The sequence below is a fragment of the Danio aesculapii genome, chromosome 13 (assembly GCF_903798145.1).
Source record: "Danio aesculapii chromosome 13, fDanAes4.1, whole genome shotgun sequence".
In the NCBI taxonomy this organism is placed as follows: domain Eukaryota; kingdom Metazoa; phylum Chordata; class Actinopteri; order Cypriniformes; family Danionidae; genus Danio; species Danio aesculapii.
Window position 1 is genome coordinate 47,047,612 of NC_079447.1, and position 20,965 is coordinate 47,068,576.

Genomic DNA, 20,965 nt, shown 5'->3' on the forward strand with positions numbered 1-20,965 from the left:
GTTAAGACACAGCTGTCAAACTTAGTTCTTAGAGGTCTCACAGCTGGGCACAGTTTAGCTTTAACCACAATGAAATACACTCAAAAGTGTGTTGAACCAGGGTTGGAAATAAACTGATGGAGTATGGCCCTCTAGGAACAGAGTTTGACACCCCTGCTTTAAGGCATCTGCTGCTAATTTACTGCTTGTTTCCATACATCACAGGACACCTTTGGGAGCATTGAGTCCACACCACCTCAATGGGTCAGCCACCTTTTTTTTTTTCAGGACACAGAGGACTAATAACATTACAGGATTGTAATGTTTGATTGCTTTGAATGGTCAATTTTAAGATTTTTAAAAGTAGGAATCTTCAAATGTAGTCTCAATTTATATGGGCTGCAGACATGTACAGACACTGTACTATAACATAATGAGTGGCTCTTAGATTTGAATAAAATACCCTTTTTAAAAGGCTAGAATTTAAATTATTTGTTTTGCTGTTTACAAAGATGCAGACACAAAACTTCCTTGCTACTTGTATAAACCCCAGTTCCCCTCAAGAAAAACAGCATTGCGGTGCTTGTCTCCACTTGTTTATTGATACAGAGAAGGCTGTAGTTCTGAGCAATGACTTGTCGTTTTTCCCTGTACAACCCACAAAGATGCTCTGAAAAAGTACCAAAATATATATTCCAAAATACGTTGTATATAAACCTTAATGAATTTGAAGGATGCTTTAAGATGTAAAATGAAAACTCTTGCTTTGAAGTAAAGACTTCCACTCTGTAACGGTCCAGAACAAGACATGGATCCAAACATCAGCCTGCAATCCTTTTAATTCAAAAGGAAAGAAGCCTATTAATATGGACTTTAGGATAAATGACATTGCAAACAAAGTTATTTTAGCGAATATGAAACAAGGGAGAGAGGAATGTCGGAGTAACTCATCATCATGAGATCATTTCCACAGGATTGTTTTTATCCCACATCTATGTGATGGCTTTGGAGGGCGGGGGCAAAAAAAGTCCAGCATGTGTTTAATCACATTATTTAAAAAAAAAATGTATTTGATCAGTAACACACTGGTGTCCAGAGAAAACATCACAAATATTGACAAGGATCCACTACTGCATATAAAAAAAAAAAAAAAAAAAAAAAATCAACTTGACATTTACTGGAAAAATACTATGTACACAAAACAATGGTACAATGGACAAGACAAATAAATGAGCACATAAATTCATGTGTCAAAACCGATACTGCTCAGTTCACTCCATTATCATCAAATATAAATGTTGCTGATGGGATTGTTAAACCGGGACTAAAAAAAAAAAAAAAAAAGTTAACAGTTGTGTCTTTGAATCATTTAAAAGTAAAATGCTCTTTCTCAGGGAGCTATTCTTAAAATTCTCCTAAGTGGTCTGTATTCAAAAGGGAAAATGTCCTCAAAATAATCAACACATTCAGCGGCAGCACCTTTACTCAGTTTTGGGTTTTTTGCTGTCGTTGCCGTTTTCTTCCACTTCGGTTTCCTCTGGCTTTCTCTTCTTGGTGCCCTCAGAGATGTTGCTTCCAGAGCATGGGGAGAAGGTGATGATCATACAGGTCATGTTGTCACATCCAGTGCCGTCTCCTGAGGTGTCTGGTGCCAAGCAGTGGTCCAGCAGCTAGACGTGAAAAGAGGCTTTTTTAGAAAACACACTGAATGTTTTTATGGTTCCAGTAAATGTGTACTTCATTACTGCAGCAAAACTGCTATAAACAGCTATGAAAATGTAAGATTTTCGGTTAGACAATTATGGAGCGTGTTTACAGTGTTATTTTCAAAGTGAAATGAAGGCTTGGATGGCTTAATGGTTTTTAAAGGCACCGTTGTGACCCCTCTGATCAATGTGGGTTTATTAGCGCAGTATATTAACTCTACAGTCACCAATTGAGGGGTGAAATTTGACAATAATCCATGCTTTTATGACCACTCTGTTAGATTACTGTAATGCACTGTATGTGGGTCAGCCTGTTTGCAAATGGTGCAAAATGCTGCAGCATGCCTGTTAAATAGAACTCGTAAATATTATTAATATACATAAAAGGGTAATTAGGTGTGCATTAAGGCATTTGAATGGTCAAGATTTCTAAAAGTAGGAATCTTCAATGTAGTCTCAATTTCTATGGGCTGCAGACATGTACTACACACTGGAACATAATGAGGGCGGCTCTAAGACTTTAATGAAAATACCCTTTTTAAGAGGCTAGCATTTGGATAATTTGTTGTGCCATTTACAAAGATGCAGACAGTAAACTTCCTTTTAATTTTAGTAAATGACAAACAAAACAGAAGTAATGGTTTTTGAAGGTACCGTTGGTACCCCTCTGGTCAATTTGGGTTTGTTAGCTCAGTTTAAGTCTACAGTCATTAATTTAGGGGTGAAATTTGACAGTAATCCATGCTTTTGTGACCACTCTGTTAGATTACTCTAATGCACTGTGTATGTGGAGAGTAGCGAGTCAGCTATTGCCCGTTTGCAAATGGTGCAAAATGCTGTTTTGCGGTTTACAAAAGATGCACAGACAGAAAACTTCCTTTTAATTTAAGTAAACGAAACCAAAACAGAAGTAATGTTTTTTTGAAGGTACCATTGGGACCACTTTGGTCAATTTGGGTCTGTTAGCTCAGTTTACCAAGTCTACAGTCACCGATTAAGGTGTGGAATTTGACAGTAATCCATGCTTTTGTGACCACTCTGTTAGATTATTGTAATGCACTGTATGTGGGTAGTAGTGGGTCACTATTATGCAAATGGTGCAAAATGCTGCAGCACGCCTGTTAACTAGAACTTCTAAATATTATTAATATACATAAAGGGTAATTAAGAGTGCATTAAGTACTTTGAAGATTCCTACTTTTACAAATCTTGACCATTCAATGTAGTCTAAATTTATATGAGACATGAGGCTGCAGACATGTTACACACACTGGAACATAATGAGATCAGCTCTTAGATTAGAATGAACATTTCCTTTTAAAGGGGCTAGCATTTGGATAATTTGTTTTACTGTTTACAAAAGGTGCACAGACAGAAAAGCTTTAATTTAAAGTAAATGAAAACAAAACAGAAGAAATGGTTTTTGAAGGTGCCGTTGGGAAACCTTCAAAACCCCCTTCTAAACCCGTTGAGTGTTTGCGAAATTCTTAGAAGGATTCATTTCAGTCATGTGTTAGACACACAATCAATAAAAGCAGTTAAATCTTGTTTACTCAGCAACCGCTATTTAACTGAATTTCCATTAACTTTTGTGTGTGTGTATTTGAACATGCTCGTGGGTTGTCACGAGAGCGCCCTCTGGCCTTTGAAGGACTACAAAATCACATCTGCTTCTTTCAAAAGATGTACACAACAATCAGAGCTTTGCTTAACGTTTCACATCATATATGCAGGAATCCTAAAGGTAATTTCAACACCCTTTGAAGACTGTTTAGGGACCTTCTCTGAATATTTTAAGACCTCATCGCCACTTCAAGTTCTAATCAGTATCAAACCTTTCACTTAATAAACAGTTGTAGTGGAATAAATCAATTGAGCACAACCATGCAACAAAACTCAGATGAGCTCGGAAGAAACAAAGTTTGAAAGAATAAATAAATGCGGTTCTTTTCAGCGACAGGTTTAAGCCACCATTTAAACTAGTCTTTATTCAACCTGGACTACACAAACTTACATTTTCCTATCTGTTTCGCTACATGTGGAGAGAGTCACATCACCTTCCCGTGTTTGTCGTAAATTACGTGACCTCACCCGGATGGAGGAGTTTGGGCGGACGTGCTCTAGCCCGGCCAAATCGCTTCGATCAAGCATGCCGTTGTTAATATTAGGAGGAAAATAAATATATTTATGCTTTTTTTGGAGTCAAAAACTTTAGACAACGCTTGAACAAAATTTAAGACCTCGTAAAAAAACAATTAAGACTTTAATACCTTTTAAGGGCCTTAATTTTCTCATAATTGATTGAACTTTTAATACTTTTAAGACCCCGCGGACACCCGGTTTCAATTTGATTAATCGGGCAGAACTACCATTTTCAAAACGGCAGCTTTTTAACACTGTTTTGACATGTCAACATGCAAATATATTTACCATGTAGGACCACACACTCAACAGTACTTACCTCATCAATAATAGCAGATAGGGGGTTGTTTTTACCGGACTCAGTTTTCATTCTCTCACTCACAAAGTCTATTACTTCCTGACTGCTCATCACATTCCTTTAAACACACAAAAGATGAATGAAAATACAGACATTTAATCAGCTGACGGTTATAGTTAAATATAAAACTGCAAGAAAAGTCTATATGGGCCTACACTGCAACATCGTAGTGCATATGTGTGTGAATAAGTGTGTATGTGTTTCCCAGTGATGGGTTGCAGCTGGAAGGGCATCCGCTGCATAAGACAAATGCTGGAGAAGTTGGTGGTTCATTCCGCTGTGGCGACCCCAGATTAATAAAGGGACTAAGCCGAAAAGAAAATGAATGAATGAATGTATTTTGAAGTACTAAAGAGTAATAACACAAAGCTGTAATGGAAACCACAATAAACTAGAAAAGTAAAGTTTGTAGACAAACTTCATGGTGGCTTGAGAAAGCCTAGTCTCAAAGTTTGAAGTAGTTTTAATGCTTAAATGACTGAAGTAGAAGTTTGAAAACAGATGGCATAGAAAGATAAGTACATATATGTTAGCATGTTTCTAGTATGAATTGGCATGTTCCTTGCTAGGTGGTTAATGTTTGCATGCTGATAGTATGATTAGTATGTTTGTTAGTATGTTTCTAGAATGGATTAGTATATTGTTAGTATGAATTGGCATGTTTGCTAGTACAGATTGGTATGTTGTTAGTATGTCCAATGTAAAGTCAATGGCAGTTTTTTTTTTTTTTTACAATGCAAGTCTATGGGACAGTTGCTAGGCTGGCATAAGTGATTGCTAGGGTGTGGCTAGTAAGTTGAAAGGTCATCAGTCATTGGCAGGTTGGTAGTCTGAGTTTAATGAGCCTAACCTTAGGTCTGCATGACAGTCTGGCGCAAAGTTATGAGGTCACAAAGTTTGGTCTAATGTTAAGTCAATGGGACTCTTCAGAATTTTCCGGGTAAGTTTTCAGAAAACAATAAGTGGGATCAGTTGGAAAAGATACAGCAACTTAATTCAGTATAGTTTGGAGCTAGTTTGGTGAACGGTCTAGGAGATGCATTCTTAAAATAGTCTAAGAAAAAGAAGTTTTAGTATAACAGTATGTTGGCTTTCAAACCGCCATAATTAACCAAATCAGAATCTTGAGTAAATGTTATGGTCATGTCTACTCTCAAAAACAAATTTAGTAGGAAACATTTATACCTTCAAAATGATTTTACAATTCTTACAATGACAACAGTATCAGTTATATGTTCAAGTATTTGTTAATTACAGAGGAAGGTCCCTCTGTTAAGCCAAAATAGACTTTGGAAAAATCTGAAAAATTTTTTTTTTAATCTCCAAAGAGGAACAAAGCATAAATTGTGTGTTTTATTTATTTATTTTTTTAACAGTCATTGAACTCCATGACTTCCACTCGGGGCTTAATATGGATGATGAAAGTAATATACTTTGGGTCAATAAAAAAAATAATAATAATAATTTGTCTTACCAAATGCCATCACATGCTATAACCATGAACTCATGATCTTCATTGAGAGTCAGCACTTTGACATCGGGGAGAGCGGAGATCATCTGTTCCTCAGCAGGAAGAGCTTTGTTTCTTTTGTAAAAGTGATCACCTACATAAAAACCAACCATTAGTTATGCAGAAATGAAAAGAAAATGCATACAATGAATGATTTCTAAATTGAAATACTCAAAATTACCGATAGCTCTGGAGAGGTTTAGGCCTCCATTGACACGACCGTCCATGGTCACCTTTCCGCCAGCATTCTTTATTCTGGCCAGCTCCAGCTCATCCTCTGGCTTGTGGTCGTAGGACATGTCTAACGCTTTTCCCTTTTCAGACACCACACACCTGGAGTCTCCAGCGTTGGCCACGATCAGCTGCTTCCCACGAATAAGAGCAACTACAGCTGTGGTGCCACTGTCGGAGCCTGGCTGGAGAACGGAGATGAAAAATAGTCAGAAAAATATGACTCCACACCAGGATGCATCAAGGTTGTGTGTTCCGCTCCCTGCACTATTGTCCAATGTACACAGCAATTATGATTAAAAACTGGTATAATGAGATGATTCATCCAAAAAACAACAAACATTCAGTTCTCTTATCACAGTTTGGTGCCAAACAGTTCATGCATTTACTTTTTAATCATTACACAGGGAAGAGAGTATTTCAGTATCCCACAGTATGAATAACCTGCCAGCTGCAGTGCTCTTTCTGCACTTCCAGGACTCACCAAGCAGTTTGTTTGTGTTATTATGGATAAGGCCCACTGCAGTCTTATCGGTCTTATCACGGGTTAACTTCTCCATCTGCAGACTCGCATGCTTCAGGTTTTATCAGTATAAATTTGAAAGATTCCAGCGCATGATGCGCCAAAACCCAATACTTATGCACAGTTCTCAGCTCACAAATGCTTTTTTGAAATCAACATGTTCTTGTGCTGCAACATTTAGCTGAAACCAGGGCATGACAAACTTTGATCACCAGCCACTGTGGCTAGTAGTTTTAAAACGTTACTAGCCATCCGGCATTTTTACTAGCCACAATTTTGTTGTTGGGAAAATATATTTTATAAGCATAAACTTGACTTTAGCGTCCTAAAATTACATGTTATGTCCACAAGCCTCCTCATTCATTTAACCTTTTAGTGGTTGTGACCTTGCTCAAGGAGCATGAGCAAATGTGTTGGGGTTTCTTAGTGTTGCGTTGCAATTAGTTTTATTTCACATGGCTTTTTAGGGCTCTACACTAAGGATTAACCAATTCTTGCTCTGGCCACACCAAACCAATTATTTCCCTGCCAAAATCTTTTAAAAATGTGTCAAAACAAGCAAAATATAGCAGTATACATGCACTTTTTCCATTCAAAATGTGTGTTGAAAAACTTGAAGAAATTGAGATTTAAAAAAAAAAAAGTGCTCATGCATTTAAAACTATACAGAGTAATTTGTCCTGGCTAAAAGGTCCCAGATCACCAGATAACTATGCATAAATGGATAGTTAATCTCCTAATATAGCAATCTTATTGTAAAGGATGAAAATTAAACCATATTAACAAAAATAACTAAGCAAAAGAAAACAAGTGAAAAACATTGTGTGTGCGTTAATGAAAGGATGATCGCGTGCAGGTTAGACCCATTAATAATCTGTTCAAAACAATGGTTAAAGCAAAAGCAGCAACCGCTGCTGCTTACAGAAAAATCTCAAGCTCCTGAAAGCAGCAGAACTGTGAGTGCACGAGCACTGCTTTTTATTTATTTATTTATTTTCAGTCTATTTAAAAGAGAACCGATCGATTTCATGTACAGTTGCTTCGCACAAGGTAACAAGACATGGGAGCTTTAAAAGCACTCGTCAGTAAGTGAGGATCTCCTGTTTTACAGTGCGCCTGATCATTGTCTCATTCGGTATTCCCCTGCTTTCTTTTGCTCATCCGAATAGTTATCAGTAGTGCTTCTTCTCGATTCTAAGATTTGCACGTATATGGACAAACGGTCAAACTGAAGTTCTAATTTTTAGTGACGAGCTAGCACTGGCTGCTTGAAAATAAATTTTAAATTGCCAAAGTGGCAAGTGGGAGCGGCCACAGCTGAAATCTACCCGCATTTGACAGGTGTTAATGTCAAGCCCTGGGTGGAACGCATGTAATAGATAATAATATCCATAATTAACTGTTTGCAAATTTGAGTCTAAAATGAAAGTACATATTCCTGAAATATTTTTTTTAAATGAAAAAAAAAAAAATTGTCATCATTGCCATTCATCAACAAAAGACTAAATTAAAATAAGACAGATTAGAATACATGACCTTAAGACTTGTGTTTTTTATACTCCAAACATTAATAGGGCTATGTATTTTACATTGATGTATACTATTTCTAAAATGGCATTTAAGTGTCATAATTGGGGATTTATATATATTTTTTAAAAAATGTAAACCCAATCAAGCTGTGATACAACCATCCTATCCCTAATAACTGGAAAATCAAGTAATTAATATTTTTAAAAATGGTTAAATTAAAAGCAATAATATAATGGTCTCAGCTACATTTTAAAAGTACCGGGTTTTCTGTAGAACCAACAGTACAGCATATCAGACAGGGACGCAGCCCAGATTCTTGGGGCACTATGCAAAGACATGGGCCGCTTTCCCATTATTCTTGATCACTTATCAAACGATATTATTTTACTCAATAATCGCAGGCATATCACTGATGTAAAAATCAGCTAACAGTATTAAAAAGATAACTTCAAAAAATTAAATGCAACACAAAATAATGTCTAAATTGTATTATGCCCTCAGAGGGTTTTTTACAAAAATGACAACTTCATGATTTTAATTCGAATGGTGTTTTACTGGCTGCAAAAGAACCTTGTGTGAAAAAAAACAACCTGTCCATATAAACAGAAATTGTGTGCATGTCTTGATCATCGTATGCATTTTCCACTGTGCAATGGAAACTGAAAAATGAAATCAGGAGACATGCTAACCTCCTCTTTTCCATCCATGCCTGGCAAGCACATCTCCTCCTCTTCATCAGTATCCTCTTCCTCTCCTTCTTCCGTGTCATCCTCTTCTTCATTCTCACTGCTGTTCTCACCATCCTCCTCACTGCCGTCCTGTAAACAAAGGAGTTTGTAAACATTAAGATGCTTTGAGTTGGAGACTAAGTACTTTAGCAGTATTCTGTTCGCACGATCAAATCCTTATGTCTCTGTATTAAACAATATTTTTGTGCGTTTCAAAAAGTTGTTTAGAAAAGGATTTTAGTGCTTGCTTACCAAAGGCTGTATATATTTAAAATAAAATAAATAAATAAAAAAACACTAATTAAACTGAATTCTGAAACGTCATAAGAATTGAGCATTTTAGGAGCTTTCTATTATGCATCATCAGCATCGTTACTCCAGTCTTAAGTGTAAATAAGTCAGAAATCTTACTAATGTGATGATTTGCTGTTCATAAAACTTACTGAGCTCAAATATTTGATCAGCAGTGCTAAGCTGGTTTACCATTTATTTTTTAATAGACCTGCTGCCTATAGACGTTAATCAATATTAAGACTGATCATCCGGGTCATCTGTATTGACACGAATTTTAGCAGTAGGTCGTTACAACAAACCTACTTGCAAATGGCCAAAAACTTGATCCTGTTACAGTTATACTCACCTCTTCCTCACTGCCTTCCTCCTCTTCCTCCTCCTCCCCCGATTCTTCACTGTCCTCAAAAAACTTGGACTTGGCACTTCCTGGAGGAGCTGCTGCAGAAGAAGAGCAAGAAGGACCGGCATCCCCAGACTTTTCAGCGGATCCTTCAGAAGCTGAGCCGCTGGAAGCAGCCGCTCGTCTGCAGGCCCTCATTTTGGAGCCTTCAGCTGCATTTTCAGCACCAGCCGGCTTCTTCCCAATACTGTCAGCAACAGACGGCCCGCATTCGGTCTCACCGTTGATTCCTTTCTCAGCATGAGATTTCTCCCCATCCTCAGACTCTTTAGAGGCATCAGGACATGGCTTTTTGGCATTTTTATTTTGGTTCTGTCCGTATCGGTTGAGCAGCTCCTCGATAGTCATAGTGGCTTCTTCATGCAGCAAAGCAGCTTCTTCATTATCAACTGACAATAAAAATTAAATCAGGTTTTGTTCATTTATATTAGCTGAAACATGCATTTTAATACCCAAACAATTAGTATGTTTACATGGACACCAATACTCTGATTTTAATACGATTAAGACAATACTCTGATTAAGACTCGATCAGTGTAAACAGAGATTTTTGATTACCTTAATCTGACTAAAGTCATAATCGAACTAATATCAAACTAAGACGTGGAGCATTCCTATTTTAGTCGCATTATTGAAGTGCAGTAGAGACATGTAAAGACCTTAGACTTTGTTCAGACGTGATGCGCACACGGGAGTCCGTCAGGTGTTTGACGACAAATAAATGACAATGGCATTAAGCAAGAGGGCACATTTTGGGTGCGAGTGGGAAATGATGACTATGCTCTCATCTAGTACCTCTGAGTTTGTGACGTGAGCATAAATGAAGAAATGTCAGAGGTGGCCTGTTGCTTGAGAATTTGTATCCGACATCCGTCTGTTTGCATGCATAGTGCGAGAAAAGCTCAACTGTAGTTAAACTTGTCTTGAAACTGAAAACGAAACATCCAAAATCACATGACGAACACGATCTGCTGTTGTCTGAAATGCCGGAGGAAACTAGCATCAAATAGTGACGTAATGACGTTAATCAAATGTACAACGTAAAATGGGATCATGGACGGAACATCCAAAAAGCAACTCATGTGAACATCCTTAAATCATATTATTTTCTTATTCAGATAAAAGCTGCGGTCACACTGGACTTTTCTTCCCATAGACTTCTATTCATACGCACGCGAATGCATCAGCCTGGAAAGTTTCGCAGGTCGCTGCGGTGCAAAGTTTAAGCTTGGTGAACTCTGACCTGTGAAATCGCATTACTTGACTGCGTGAGACCAATCGATGATCAAAACACGACCTCTCTGGACAGAAATCAAAAAAAAAAAAAAAATATGGAGCAATCACTGGCTTTTTTAAATGTCTAATCTTGTTTAATCCTGCCTGTTTTCGCAGCGCCGAACGACAGAATTTCGCAAGCTCAAACTCTAGTGTAACCGCAGCTTAAGTCAAATAAATTGATTTCTGATGTCGATGTAAAGGTAGTCATAGTTGGTAATTGCACACTAACGATGATACACAACGCACCTGCTGATATTGCTCGCACATCATAACATGCAGTTTTACTGATCTGATAACAAGTGATCAGCAGAGAAACACTGTTTCCACCTGGCTTACATTCATTTTCCTTCAGCTCAGTCCCTTTATACATCAGGGGTTGCCACAGTGGAATGAACCGCTAACATATCCAGAATGTTTTACACAGCAAGTGCCCTTCCAATTGCAAGCCAGTACCGGGAAACACCCATCCACACTCATTTACACAAATACATTACACCCAATTTAGTTTGTCCAATTCACCTATAGTGCATGTCTTTCAACTGTGGGGGAAACCAGAGCACCCAGAGGAAACCCAGGCCAAGACTGGGAGAACATGCAAACTCCACACAGAAATACCAATTGACCAAGCCCGGACTTGAATTAGCAACCTTCTTGCTATGAGGTGACAGTGGACAATTTTGAACCTTGTTTATATACAGGTTTAGTAGGGGTGGGAATCTTTAAGGACTTCATGATCCAATTCTGATCCTGGGGGCTCCAAAACGATTCTCAACGTACATTTTTCTTAGTTCTGCTGTGCATTTACATCTTTTTTACAACTTTTTGTGACTAAATTTCAACTAGAATTAGAGTTTCTATGCTTGTTTAATGATTAAAATCTCTGTATGACCGAAATATCATTTAAAAAAATCATTTATTTTATTCAAATTTAGGATGAACATGCTCTGAACTTGAAAAAGCCAGATTACAAAGAGCAATTATGATGAACGAACATTCCATAAATTCTTATTTTCCAAAAAAAAAAGCCAATTTCGTTTTGTTTATAACATTAGGAAAATGTTAAAGAAAAAAAACATTTACAGTTAAAGTCAAAATTATCTCTCCTGTGATATTATCATTCTTTCAACTATTTCCCAACTAACTAATTTTGTTTCTCTTTGTCATGATGACAACAAACTAAATTTTTGTTATATTGCTAGATGCTAGTATTTGGCTTAAAGCATAATGCAAGCGCTAAACCATAGTAATACTTTATTATTTTGCAACACAGTGCAGCAGGCCTTGTTCAGTTTCTTTCGCACCCTGCTTTCAAAGAACACAAGTCTTCGCTCATAATGTGCTGTAATGGAGACTTACTATCCTGTCCAGCTCTTTAGGTAATTCTAAAACTGCTGACAGCGCACAAGTAGCATAGTGTAGCACTGCATCTATAATGACTCGAGGTTTTGCTTTCGCTTTCGGGTGTGGAAGGAATTTGAACAGTGTCCTGAAGTCGGCTGCACAACGGATCAGAAGTGTTGCACTTGCAATTATCCATCTGTCCAAATGAAGCGAATTCTGCAGCATGCGTATGGGTCCATATCAGCACTTTTCTTACTGTTTAAAAGCTCGTGTCCATGCAGGCCCAATCATTGTGATCTATTTTGAATACAGAATTGATTCTGAAATTTTTTTTTTCTCTCCCACCCGTAATGTTTAGCACTGTCCAAGACGTTTGGCCAGCGGAGAAATTAAAATGGTCGTGCCCAACTGAGCCTGGTTTCTCTCAAGGTTTTTTTTCTTCACTTCCGCCATTAGTGAAGTTTTTTTCCCTCTCCGCTGTCGCCACTGGCTTGCATGGTTCGGGATCTGTAGAGCTGCGCATCGTTGGATTTGCCCTTCAATATTTGGACTCTCAGTAGTGATTATTAAACCACACTGAACTGAGCTCAACTGAACTAAACTTAAACACTACAGACTGAACTACACTGTTCCTATTTACTGTGACATTTTATGTGAAGCTGCTTTGACACAATCTACATTGTATAAGCGCTATACAAATAAAGGTGAATTGAACTGAATTGAATTGTCCACTTGATCAAATTGCTGAAACTACATCCTAAAAATCAGGTGAAACACACCAGAGTATTTTTTTGACACCAGACATGTTTGTTGAAAACATGAACGCAACGTCCAAGTCACCCTTCACTTGTTCAAAACATTTGTTTCTTCTGTTGAACACAAATGATATTTTGGAGAATGCTAGTAAACAAGCACCCATTGAATTCCAAAGTATTTTTTCTACCATAGAAGTAAATGGGTTCCAGCAATCAGCATTCTTCAAAATATCTTATTTTGTGTTCAACAGAAGACACTCAAATTGGTTTTGAACGAGTGAAGAGTGAGTAAATGATGGAAAAGTATTTTCATTTTGCACTCATATCAGCAGATGCAAGATCAGAAAACAGCATTCATCTTCCAAATAAACTCTGAAGTAAAATGAACTCAGGTTTGTTTACAGATACTCTGATCGTCATGCTATCCTTTAAATAAAATGTGTCTTACTTAACATTATTATTACTGGCTTAAAATTTCATTAAGACGAACAATTCAATCTTTAAAAAGAGTGAAAAGTAAAAGTGACAAACATGTGAAATATTAAGCCTTAACACTTACCATCATCTTCATCTGCTACTTTTTCGGTTTCTTCCTGAGGACGTCCAGCTATCTGAACAAGCTCCTTGATGACTTCTTCTGTGGTGATTCTGGCATCTATATCCAGGAAGGCATCTTCCAGAGCCTGAGAACGATACAGTATGGTCAGTGGTTTTATCTTTAACTTTTTTCATAGGCCAAACGAATCTGGATCGCCAAAATGCATGGACGGGTGATTATTTGTATAGCACAACTCCATGTTATTGGTGTTAGATTTTTCTAATAATTTAATTTTGCCTTAATTTATTTATTTTTTTTTAATCTAGCAAATCCCACAAATGAGTTTGCTCTATATATTTTTCATTTCTCCTCACTTCTGAATACTGTTTAATTTAAGGGCTAGGTAAAGTAAAGTAATGTAAAGGTTTTTGTTTTATTAAGCTCTATCGGTAGCCTGTTTTAAATGATTTATTATTAAAATTATAAAGGTGACACTCACCAAAGAGAATTCTGTTTTTTTTTTTTTTTTCTCATAATGCTATTCTGACTTCATAACTTGTGTTTTCAAGAAAATATACAGAAATATTTGTATTACAGTACTGGAAAGTCACACCCAAAACAAAGATGACAATGGCAGAGGTCTATTTAAAATGCCAGCTGCTTTCAAATCCGATTACATTACGTAGATTCTACAATAACATCTTGAGTAAAAGCAGCAGCAAGATTTGATTTGAGCCACAGAGCTGGTGGTAAAATGTCCCTATCTTATTGTATCTTCTATTTACTGCCATATCAGCATCATCGGCTATAGTATATTCATGGTAAAAGCAACTTAGAATTATACAAATATAATCAATACAATAAAACCCATTCAAAAATCACACAAGGTAAATGTCCCTGAAGATATCATAATGGATAAACCTTTTAGTTTTAATTTGATAAGCACAACAATAAACAATTTAAAGCCATCAGGAAGGTTTACCTTTTGCAGCTTGCCTTCTTTATATGTCTTCTGCTCTTTAATGACGCCAGGTAAGTACTTTGAGCAATACAAAGCAACCTCCTCACCTAGAAAAACACAGCAACAGTCTATCACAAACCTCAATTATGACATAGAAAATTAACTGATTAAATTTGTGAGAACAGCCAGGAAAATCCACTTTTGTCAACATTCAGGAAAGCTAAATCTGATGAAACTTTGCTCACCCTCATGACCAGGACCTAAACCTGCTGATTTTAACTTTTGCTTGGAAAATGACAATGGCAAATGAATAACATGAAGCACAGTTACTCTCCATTTGGATGCTAACGGTTTAGCACAATTGTTAAGACTGCATTAAACAGCTGATCAACTGAAATGATTAATGTCCTAATATAGGATGCATTAATTAAATATGTAAACTGGTGTTCAGCACTGTATTCTGTTGGTGTGTGCAGCCCATGATAGGTTTTCAGATCGATTAGCAGAAAATTATCTATATTACTAACTTCTGTTGTTGTGAAATCCTTTTAACTAGCCTTATTATTCTCGGATAAACTAAAGTTCAGAAACATTTTGGCATATTTGTGCCAATCACAAACATTTCTCAGCATACACATACAAAAAGTCAGATTATCATTAATTATCATTGATCTGATATAAATCAAAATCACATTCATAGAAAAGTTAGTAATTAACATTTATACACAAGTATTTGTGTATAAAGCATCTGTTTTGTGAGAAGTCCTTCTCATGTGATATGGGAAATACCCGTACAGCTTTGCGTTGATATTTCTACAAGAATGACGTCGACTGCAACTTTGTCGTACACAGTGCTCACCAAAAGGGCGCCCTTTGTCAATGGAGAGACAAGCCTGATAAAGGTGACTCATACCGAACTGTACCACTCAGTGGAAACGAGCCATAACACACCGCACATAATAACAGAATTAAATGACTGTCTGCGATTATCAAAAGTAGCAAATAAAAAGTTGTTGATTTGAACAAAACCCCCCCAAAAAAGTGCCAAAAAATAAATGGATGTAAGAGACAAAAATTGACACAGAATTGTTAACAAAGACTGTATGATGCAAGTATGACTAATTGGCAGAGGAAACAAAAAACGCAGCTTCAATAGGAACTTCTTTGTCCTGTTTAGTGGGATTATTTTTGTACTGAGAGTATAAAGCAGTTTTATAAATGAAAGTTTCTTCTGTTAAACACCAAATTGAATATTTTGAAGAAAGCTGGAAACCTGTAACCGTTGCCTTCTAGTATTTGTTTTTCTTAGTAAAAGGAGGTCAAATGGTTACAGGTTTTTAGCTTTCTTCAAAATATATTCCTTGGTATTTAAAGGGCACATATTTTACCCCTCTTTCCAAGTTTAAGATAAGTCTTTTGTGTCTCCAAAATGAATCTGCAAAACTTCAGCTCAAAATGCCCATCAGATAGTTTATTATATCATCTTAAATCTGGGAAATTAGTAGCGGTTTTTGTTGCCTGTGCCTTTAATGCAAACGAGCTGGTTCTCCCCACCCACGGTTCCCATGTGCATGTGGCCTTCATATAGATAAACAGCACAGTGACAGACAAGAATGAAGCAGATCTCTCTTACTACAGTAAGAACTGTAACTGTAATTTGATATTTGTTGTGGAGTTAATTCAAGCGTTTCTGCAACGATGAATCAGACAAAAAGTTGTTATAAAGTTTGCACACACAAGCAAACACAAACGTTTAGCTTTGCACTGTTTTTGCACGGCAAATGTGACAGGATACAGGTTAATATCCACTGCTGTATGGATATTCGTTATGTTAATGTACAAAATAAACCTGATTTAACGTCCACAAGCTGGGTTGAAGGGTCTTTTATAAAAGTACTGACATTATGCGGCTGTGGTGATGAATTAGAGTGATTTTACTGTATTTATTACAAACATTTTTTTTTTTATAAACGTTTCAAACTTCAAACTCATTCTCGAGTTGCAGATGATCACAGAGAGCTCAACAGATCTTTAAATCCCAGTTGCTTTGTGCACATCCTGTCTTGATGATGATTATACGCGTTACTACAGAGACATGTTAATTCACATCTGTCAATCAATTCAGTGGGCGGGAAAACTACACCCCATTACGTTGAGGTGGGCCTTAAAATGGGAGCGATTTGGTTCCTATTTTAATAGGAAATTTAAAAAAAAGGGACAAGGTGCGTCCCAAACTGCTTACTTGTGCACTATTCTACGCCACTTGATAGTATAAAGTGTAGTGCATTCACACTGAAAACTCTAAAAATAATAAGTGCACTTTAAATTCCCATACGATGCACTTATTCAACCTTTAAAAAGTACTGTGAGATGATGGATATTTCACACACTCAACAGCCGCTGGGGCAGAGCTATCAGGCACTGATGTTGGATTACTTTATTCTGGATAGTGAAAGCAAAGTTCTCCTACAAGACTGATTATGCCAGCTCCCAATGGTGAATGCGGTTTTACTCATGGCAGATATTATTTGGTAGTTTGTTCATTTGACTAATTTGGCCACCGGCAAACATCAACAGGGAAACAGCAGAATTCCTGCTTGGTAAAAAAAAAAACAGTGTTCCATTTGGGACGACACTAAACTCATATACCATGCTGTAGAGCTGCAAGATTGATCAAAAAAAAAGATTGCAATCTCAATTCAACCCCTAGACGATCTTATTCCAGCATCTCTATGATTCTGGCAATTATATTTTAAAGTTCAGGAGAGAAGCAAAATGTTGTCGCACAAGTCTTCACACTTTACAACAGTTGCAACGTAGACACCTCTAAATGGTGTTTAAAGAGTCACATACAGTATTTATAAGGTATAATTCGCCCAGAAACGTGAGCTGACACCACAGAGAGGGCAGGCGCATGCCTGTGAATGAAGTCTACTTTAGTGAACAAAACCTGCATATGCTGTGAATAACAGGTAATAAAGTTGTAAAAAACATTCAGTTTGTGGTACAGAGTGATTGTTTGGGAAGTATGAACCACACTTAGCAGTAAAAATTAAACCAAAAGCGGGCACCATTTAAATAATCACATAGCATTTTAGAGTTAAGACTCCAACAAGCATTTAATATATCATAGCGAACACAGTGTTGTGCATGAGAATAAATGTTTAACTGTGTCAGTATAACAACTCTAGCATTTATAATGTTGAATATAATGAAAGAGGTAATCTGATAAATGTCTCATTTTAACAGTAGAAAATGTGCTCTAATAATGCTGTCAGTGACAGATTGCAACAATAACTTAACATCAGAATTATGAATAGTTGTTTTCTGATTTCATTACTGTGCATTAATGACCAGGATTTATTTAAAGTCTATTCGAAATTTAGCATTTTACCCAACAGTAGATCAACACATAATATTATTATTGTTTTACTGTATGTTTGAGAAATAACAATAATAATAGCCCACTCATATTAACCTTTATTTTACATCTATATAATATTGAGAATATCTTTAAGCAAAAAAATAAAAAATCGTGAAACTAATTTTAGCCAGAATCGTGCAGCTCTACTATGCTATTGACTGTGTAAGTGCATAGTCTGCCATTTGGGACGCAGCTTTACACCACTCGAATATGATTGTGGACACAATATATCTACACGCAGTTCGGTCCAAACAGCTCACAAAAGTTGATTTTCATCATAGGTGCCCTTTAACAGAAGATAAAGGCTCGGAACCATTTGAGGAAGAGTAAATAGTGAGTAAATCATTTCTGTGTGAACTATCCCTTTAATAAAGAGCAGACTGCTTTGGAAACATCTGAGGCCGAACAACTGACAGAAACGAGTCTCTCCTTCCCATCTTTGAATTCTTACACTATTATCTTACCTCCATGGCCATCATACACCGCGAACATTGCGGTTTCATCGTCCAGCTCTGGGATGCAGTTGTGCGCGTCCTAGGAAACAAAAACAAGCTATCAAAAAATAAAAAAAAAAATCCCAGAGCTTGAGGCGGGAGTCACCCTCTGACCTCACTGGCGCCAAAATCCGCGAACGTCACTCCTCCCACCACATACAACACAATACTGACTAGCATTACTTTGAAAAGCAAATATACACTGCTCTGAAATGGAGTTAAAGTTGGTTTTATATTCGCACTTTCGTTCCTTTGTGAACAGTGACACGCTCCCTTTATTGTTTACCACGGTCCTTTGAACATTCGGTATGAAATAGCATATAAGTACGACTTCAAAGCAACGTTAGCACCATTTACCTGAGTGAACAATGTATTTTGATATACACTGGCTGTTAATATAATTTCCATATTTAAAATTGAAAATACTTATCTGAATTCATATTATTATTAAGGAGAAAGTCTGAATATAAGACCAACTTTACCCCAATTGCTTAAATAACGCATTCACGTACATTTGCTCGTAAACCGCATTAGCAATCCATCTATCAGCAAATTAGAGTAACATAACCGAAATAAAATCATTAAAGTGGTTGTTTTACCTCCATAGACACTCGCCAGCCCTGCATGGCCGAGAACCCATAGTTCAAGTTCTTGCTCCCGCCGTTGCCAGTGCTCTTCTCCGTGTTGGGTTGAGACAAGTAAGCCCCCATGATGTGTGCAGTGAGATTTAGTGAAAAGAAAACGCGTAAAATTAAATAAATCCACTAAATCCGATTCGCTGACTTCGAAGAAGGTAATATGTCTGTAAAAACTAGATTCTGGTCACATTTCAGAGCGCAGTGAAGTCTGGATGGGAGTAAACCGGTGTTTTACCCTGCTACTGCTGTTAGCTGATGGGCTGCTAACACTGCTGATGCTGCTGGAGTTTTTAAATGAACAACCACTCATGTATGATGGAGAGTCCGGACAGGCCTGTCTGAAACTGAGCGAGATCACATTAATCGCGAAGGGGGATAAACGTTGATTCAGTCAGAGCCTCTTTTTAAAAGCAGAAAAGCCCCTAACACGTGTGAGTCAACATAATCAACAGTCCAGCAACAAACCCATTTCGCAGAGAGCGGACTTTAGGCACACCGGAAGCGGAAGTCTGTTGTGAGTTCGCGCATGTGCGTGTTTTGTAGAAATCAGTGGCGGGGATTGTGATTCATCGTAGTGACTCGAATCGTTTGAATCACCGACTAAAAGATTCATTTACGGATCATTTTTATTCCTTTTTTAAAACATTATTTATTTATTGCATATAGTACACCACAAAACATAGAAGGATTAACAGCACAACCATACTGAAAAAACATCTTAAACCAGCCTAGACTGGTTGGCTGGTTTTAGCTGGTTGACCAGCCTGGTTTTAGAGGGGTTTTAACCATTTCCAGGCTGGTTTCCAGCCATTTCCAGCCTGGTCTTAGCTGGTCAAGCTGGAAAATGACCAGCTAAAACCAGCTTGACCAGCCTACCAAGGCAGGGAGCCCAGCCAAAACCAGCTATATCCAGCTAAAACCAGGCTGGTCAAGTTGGTTTTATATTTACATTTAGTCATTTAGCAGACGCTTTTATCCAAAGCGACTTAAAAATGAGGACAAGTAAGCAATTTACACAACTATAAGAGCAGCAGTGAACAAGTGCTATAGACAAGTTTCAGGTGTGTAAAGTCTAAGAAGCAAAGCATTAGAAAAAAAATTCAAATTTTAGCTGGATTTAGATGGTCATTTTCCAGCCTGACCAGCTATGACCAGGCTGGAAATGGCTGAAAACCAGCCTGGAAATGGCCAAAACCCCTCTAAAACCAGGCTGGTCAACCATCTAAAACCAGCCAACCAGCCTAGGCTGGTTTAAGCTTGTTTTTTTTTTAGCAGGGAAGGCACATTCCCACATTCAAAAATAGATATATTTTAGTAAAATAAACACAAGGTTCATACGGTCATGGAAAACCTGGAAAAGTCATGGAATTTTGTCATGGCATTTTCCAGGCCTGGAAAAGTTTCGGAAAAACAGAAAAACCTACAAAGTTTTGGAAAAGTCATGAAAATTAGTTTAACAAATATCTGTATAGTTGAATTTGGGCTGCGCGATATTGGAAAAATCTGACATTACCATATTTTGTATTTCTGTGATTTATATTGCAATGTAAATACAATTTCACCAGATGATTTAACAGGTTTATTTGGATTGATTGGAGGGATTTTGTAGAGGAGTGAATCTCGAATAATATATCACAAATAAATGACAAGCATAGATTAATAAAAGATAGTAAAAATAAAAGTGAAATATAGTTTTCAGGTATTCACTATTCAGGTACAGATATTGAATAATCAACACTGCACAGTCTTCATTGTATATTATTGAATCTTTATTAGTTACCAAAAATTTCTTGTGGCCGGATGTTTTAAAATTTGAAATATTGAAATGTTCACACAGTCACAGGCCTAAAAGGACAGTTCACTCAAACATTAAAATGTACTCACTATTTACTCACACTTCACTTGTTTCAGTTCTATAGGAGTTATTACATTTTATTATGTTTGTGTTCATTTAAAAAAAGAAAACTCATAAATGTTTGAAACAAGTGAAGGGTGTAATGAAAATGGCAAGTCATTTTGGGGTGAACTCTCTCTTTAAAATGCATGCGGTTGATAAACTTTTACTCCATTATGATTAAACTCTATATTAAACTATAATCCCAATATTGCATATCCTGCGATGTGACTATTGTGGA

General features: G+C 37.0%; 1 protein-coding gene across 1 annotated transcript; it reads right to left on the reverse strand.

The window, feature by feature from the left end:
- Positions 1-562: 562 nt before the first annotated feature.
- ppm1g (protein phosphatase, Mg2+/Mn2+ dependent, 1G) lies at positions 563-19,323 on the reverse strand. Its single transcript, XM_056471166.1, has 10 exons — positions 18,792-19,323; positions 18,163-18,232; positions 14,296-14,381; positions 13,335-13,458; positions 9,348-9,790; positions 8,669-8,797; positions 5,877-6,111; positions 5,660-5,789; positions 4,147-4,243; positions 563-1,649 (listed from the first exon to the last, which is right to left on the reverse strand). Exons 1-10 carry the CDS (start codon positions 18,900-18,902, stop codon positions 1,461-1,463), a joined length of 1,614 nt encoding a protein of 537 aa, XP_056327141.1. The 5' UTR covers positions 18,903-19,323; the 3' UTR covers positions 563-1,460.
- Positions 19,324-20,965: the final 1,642 nt, after the last annotated feature.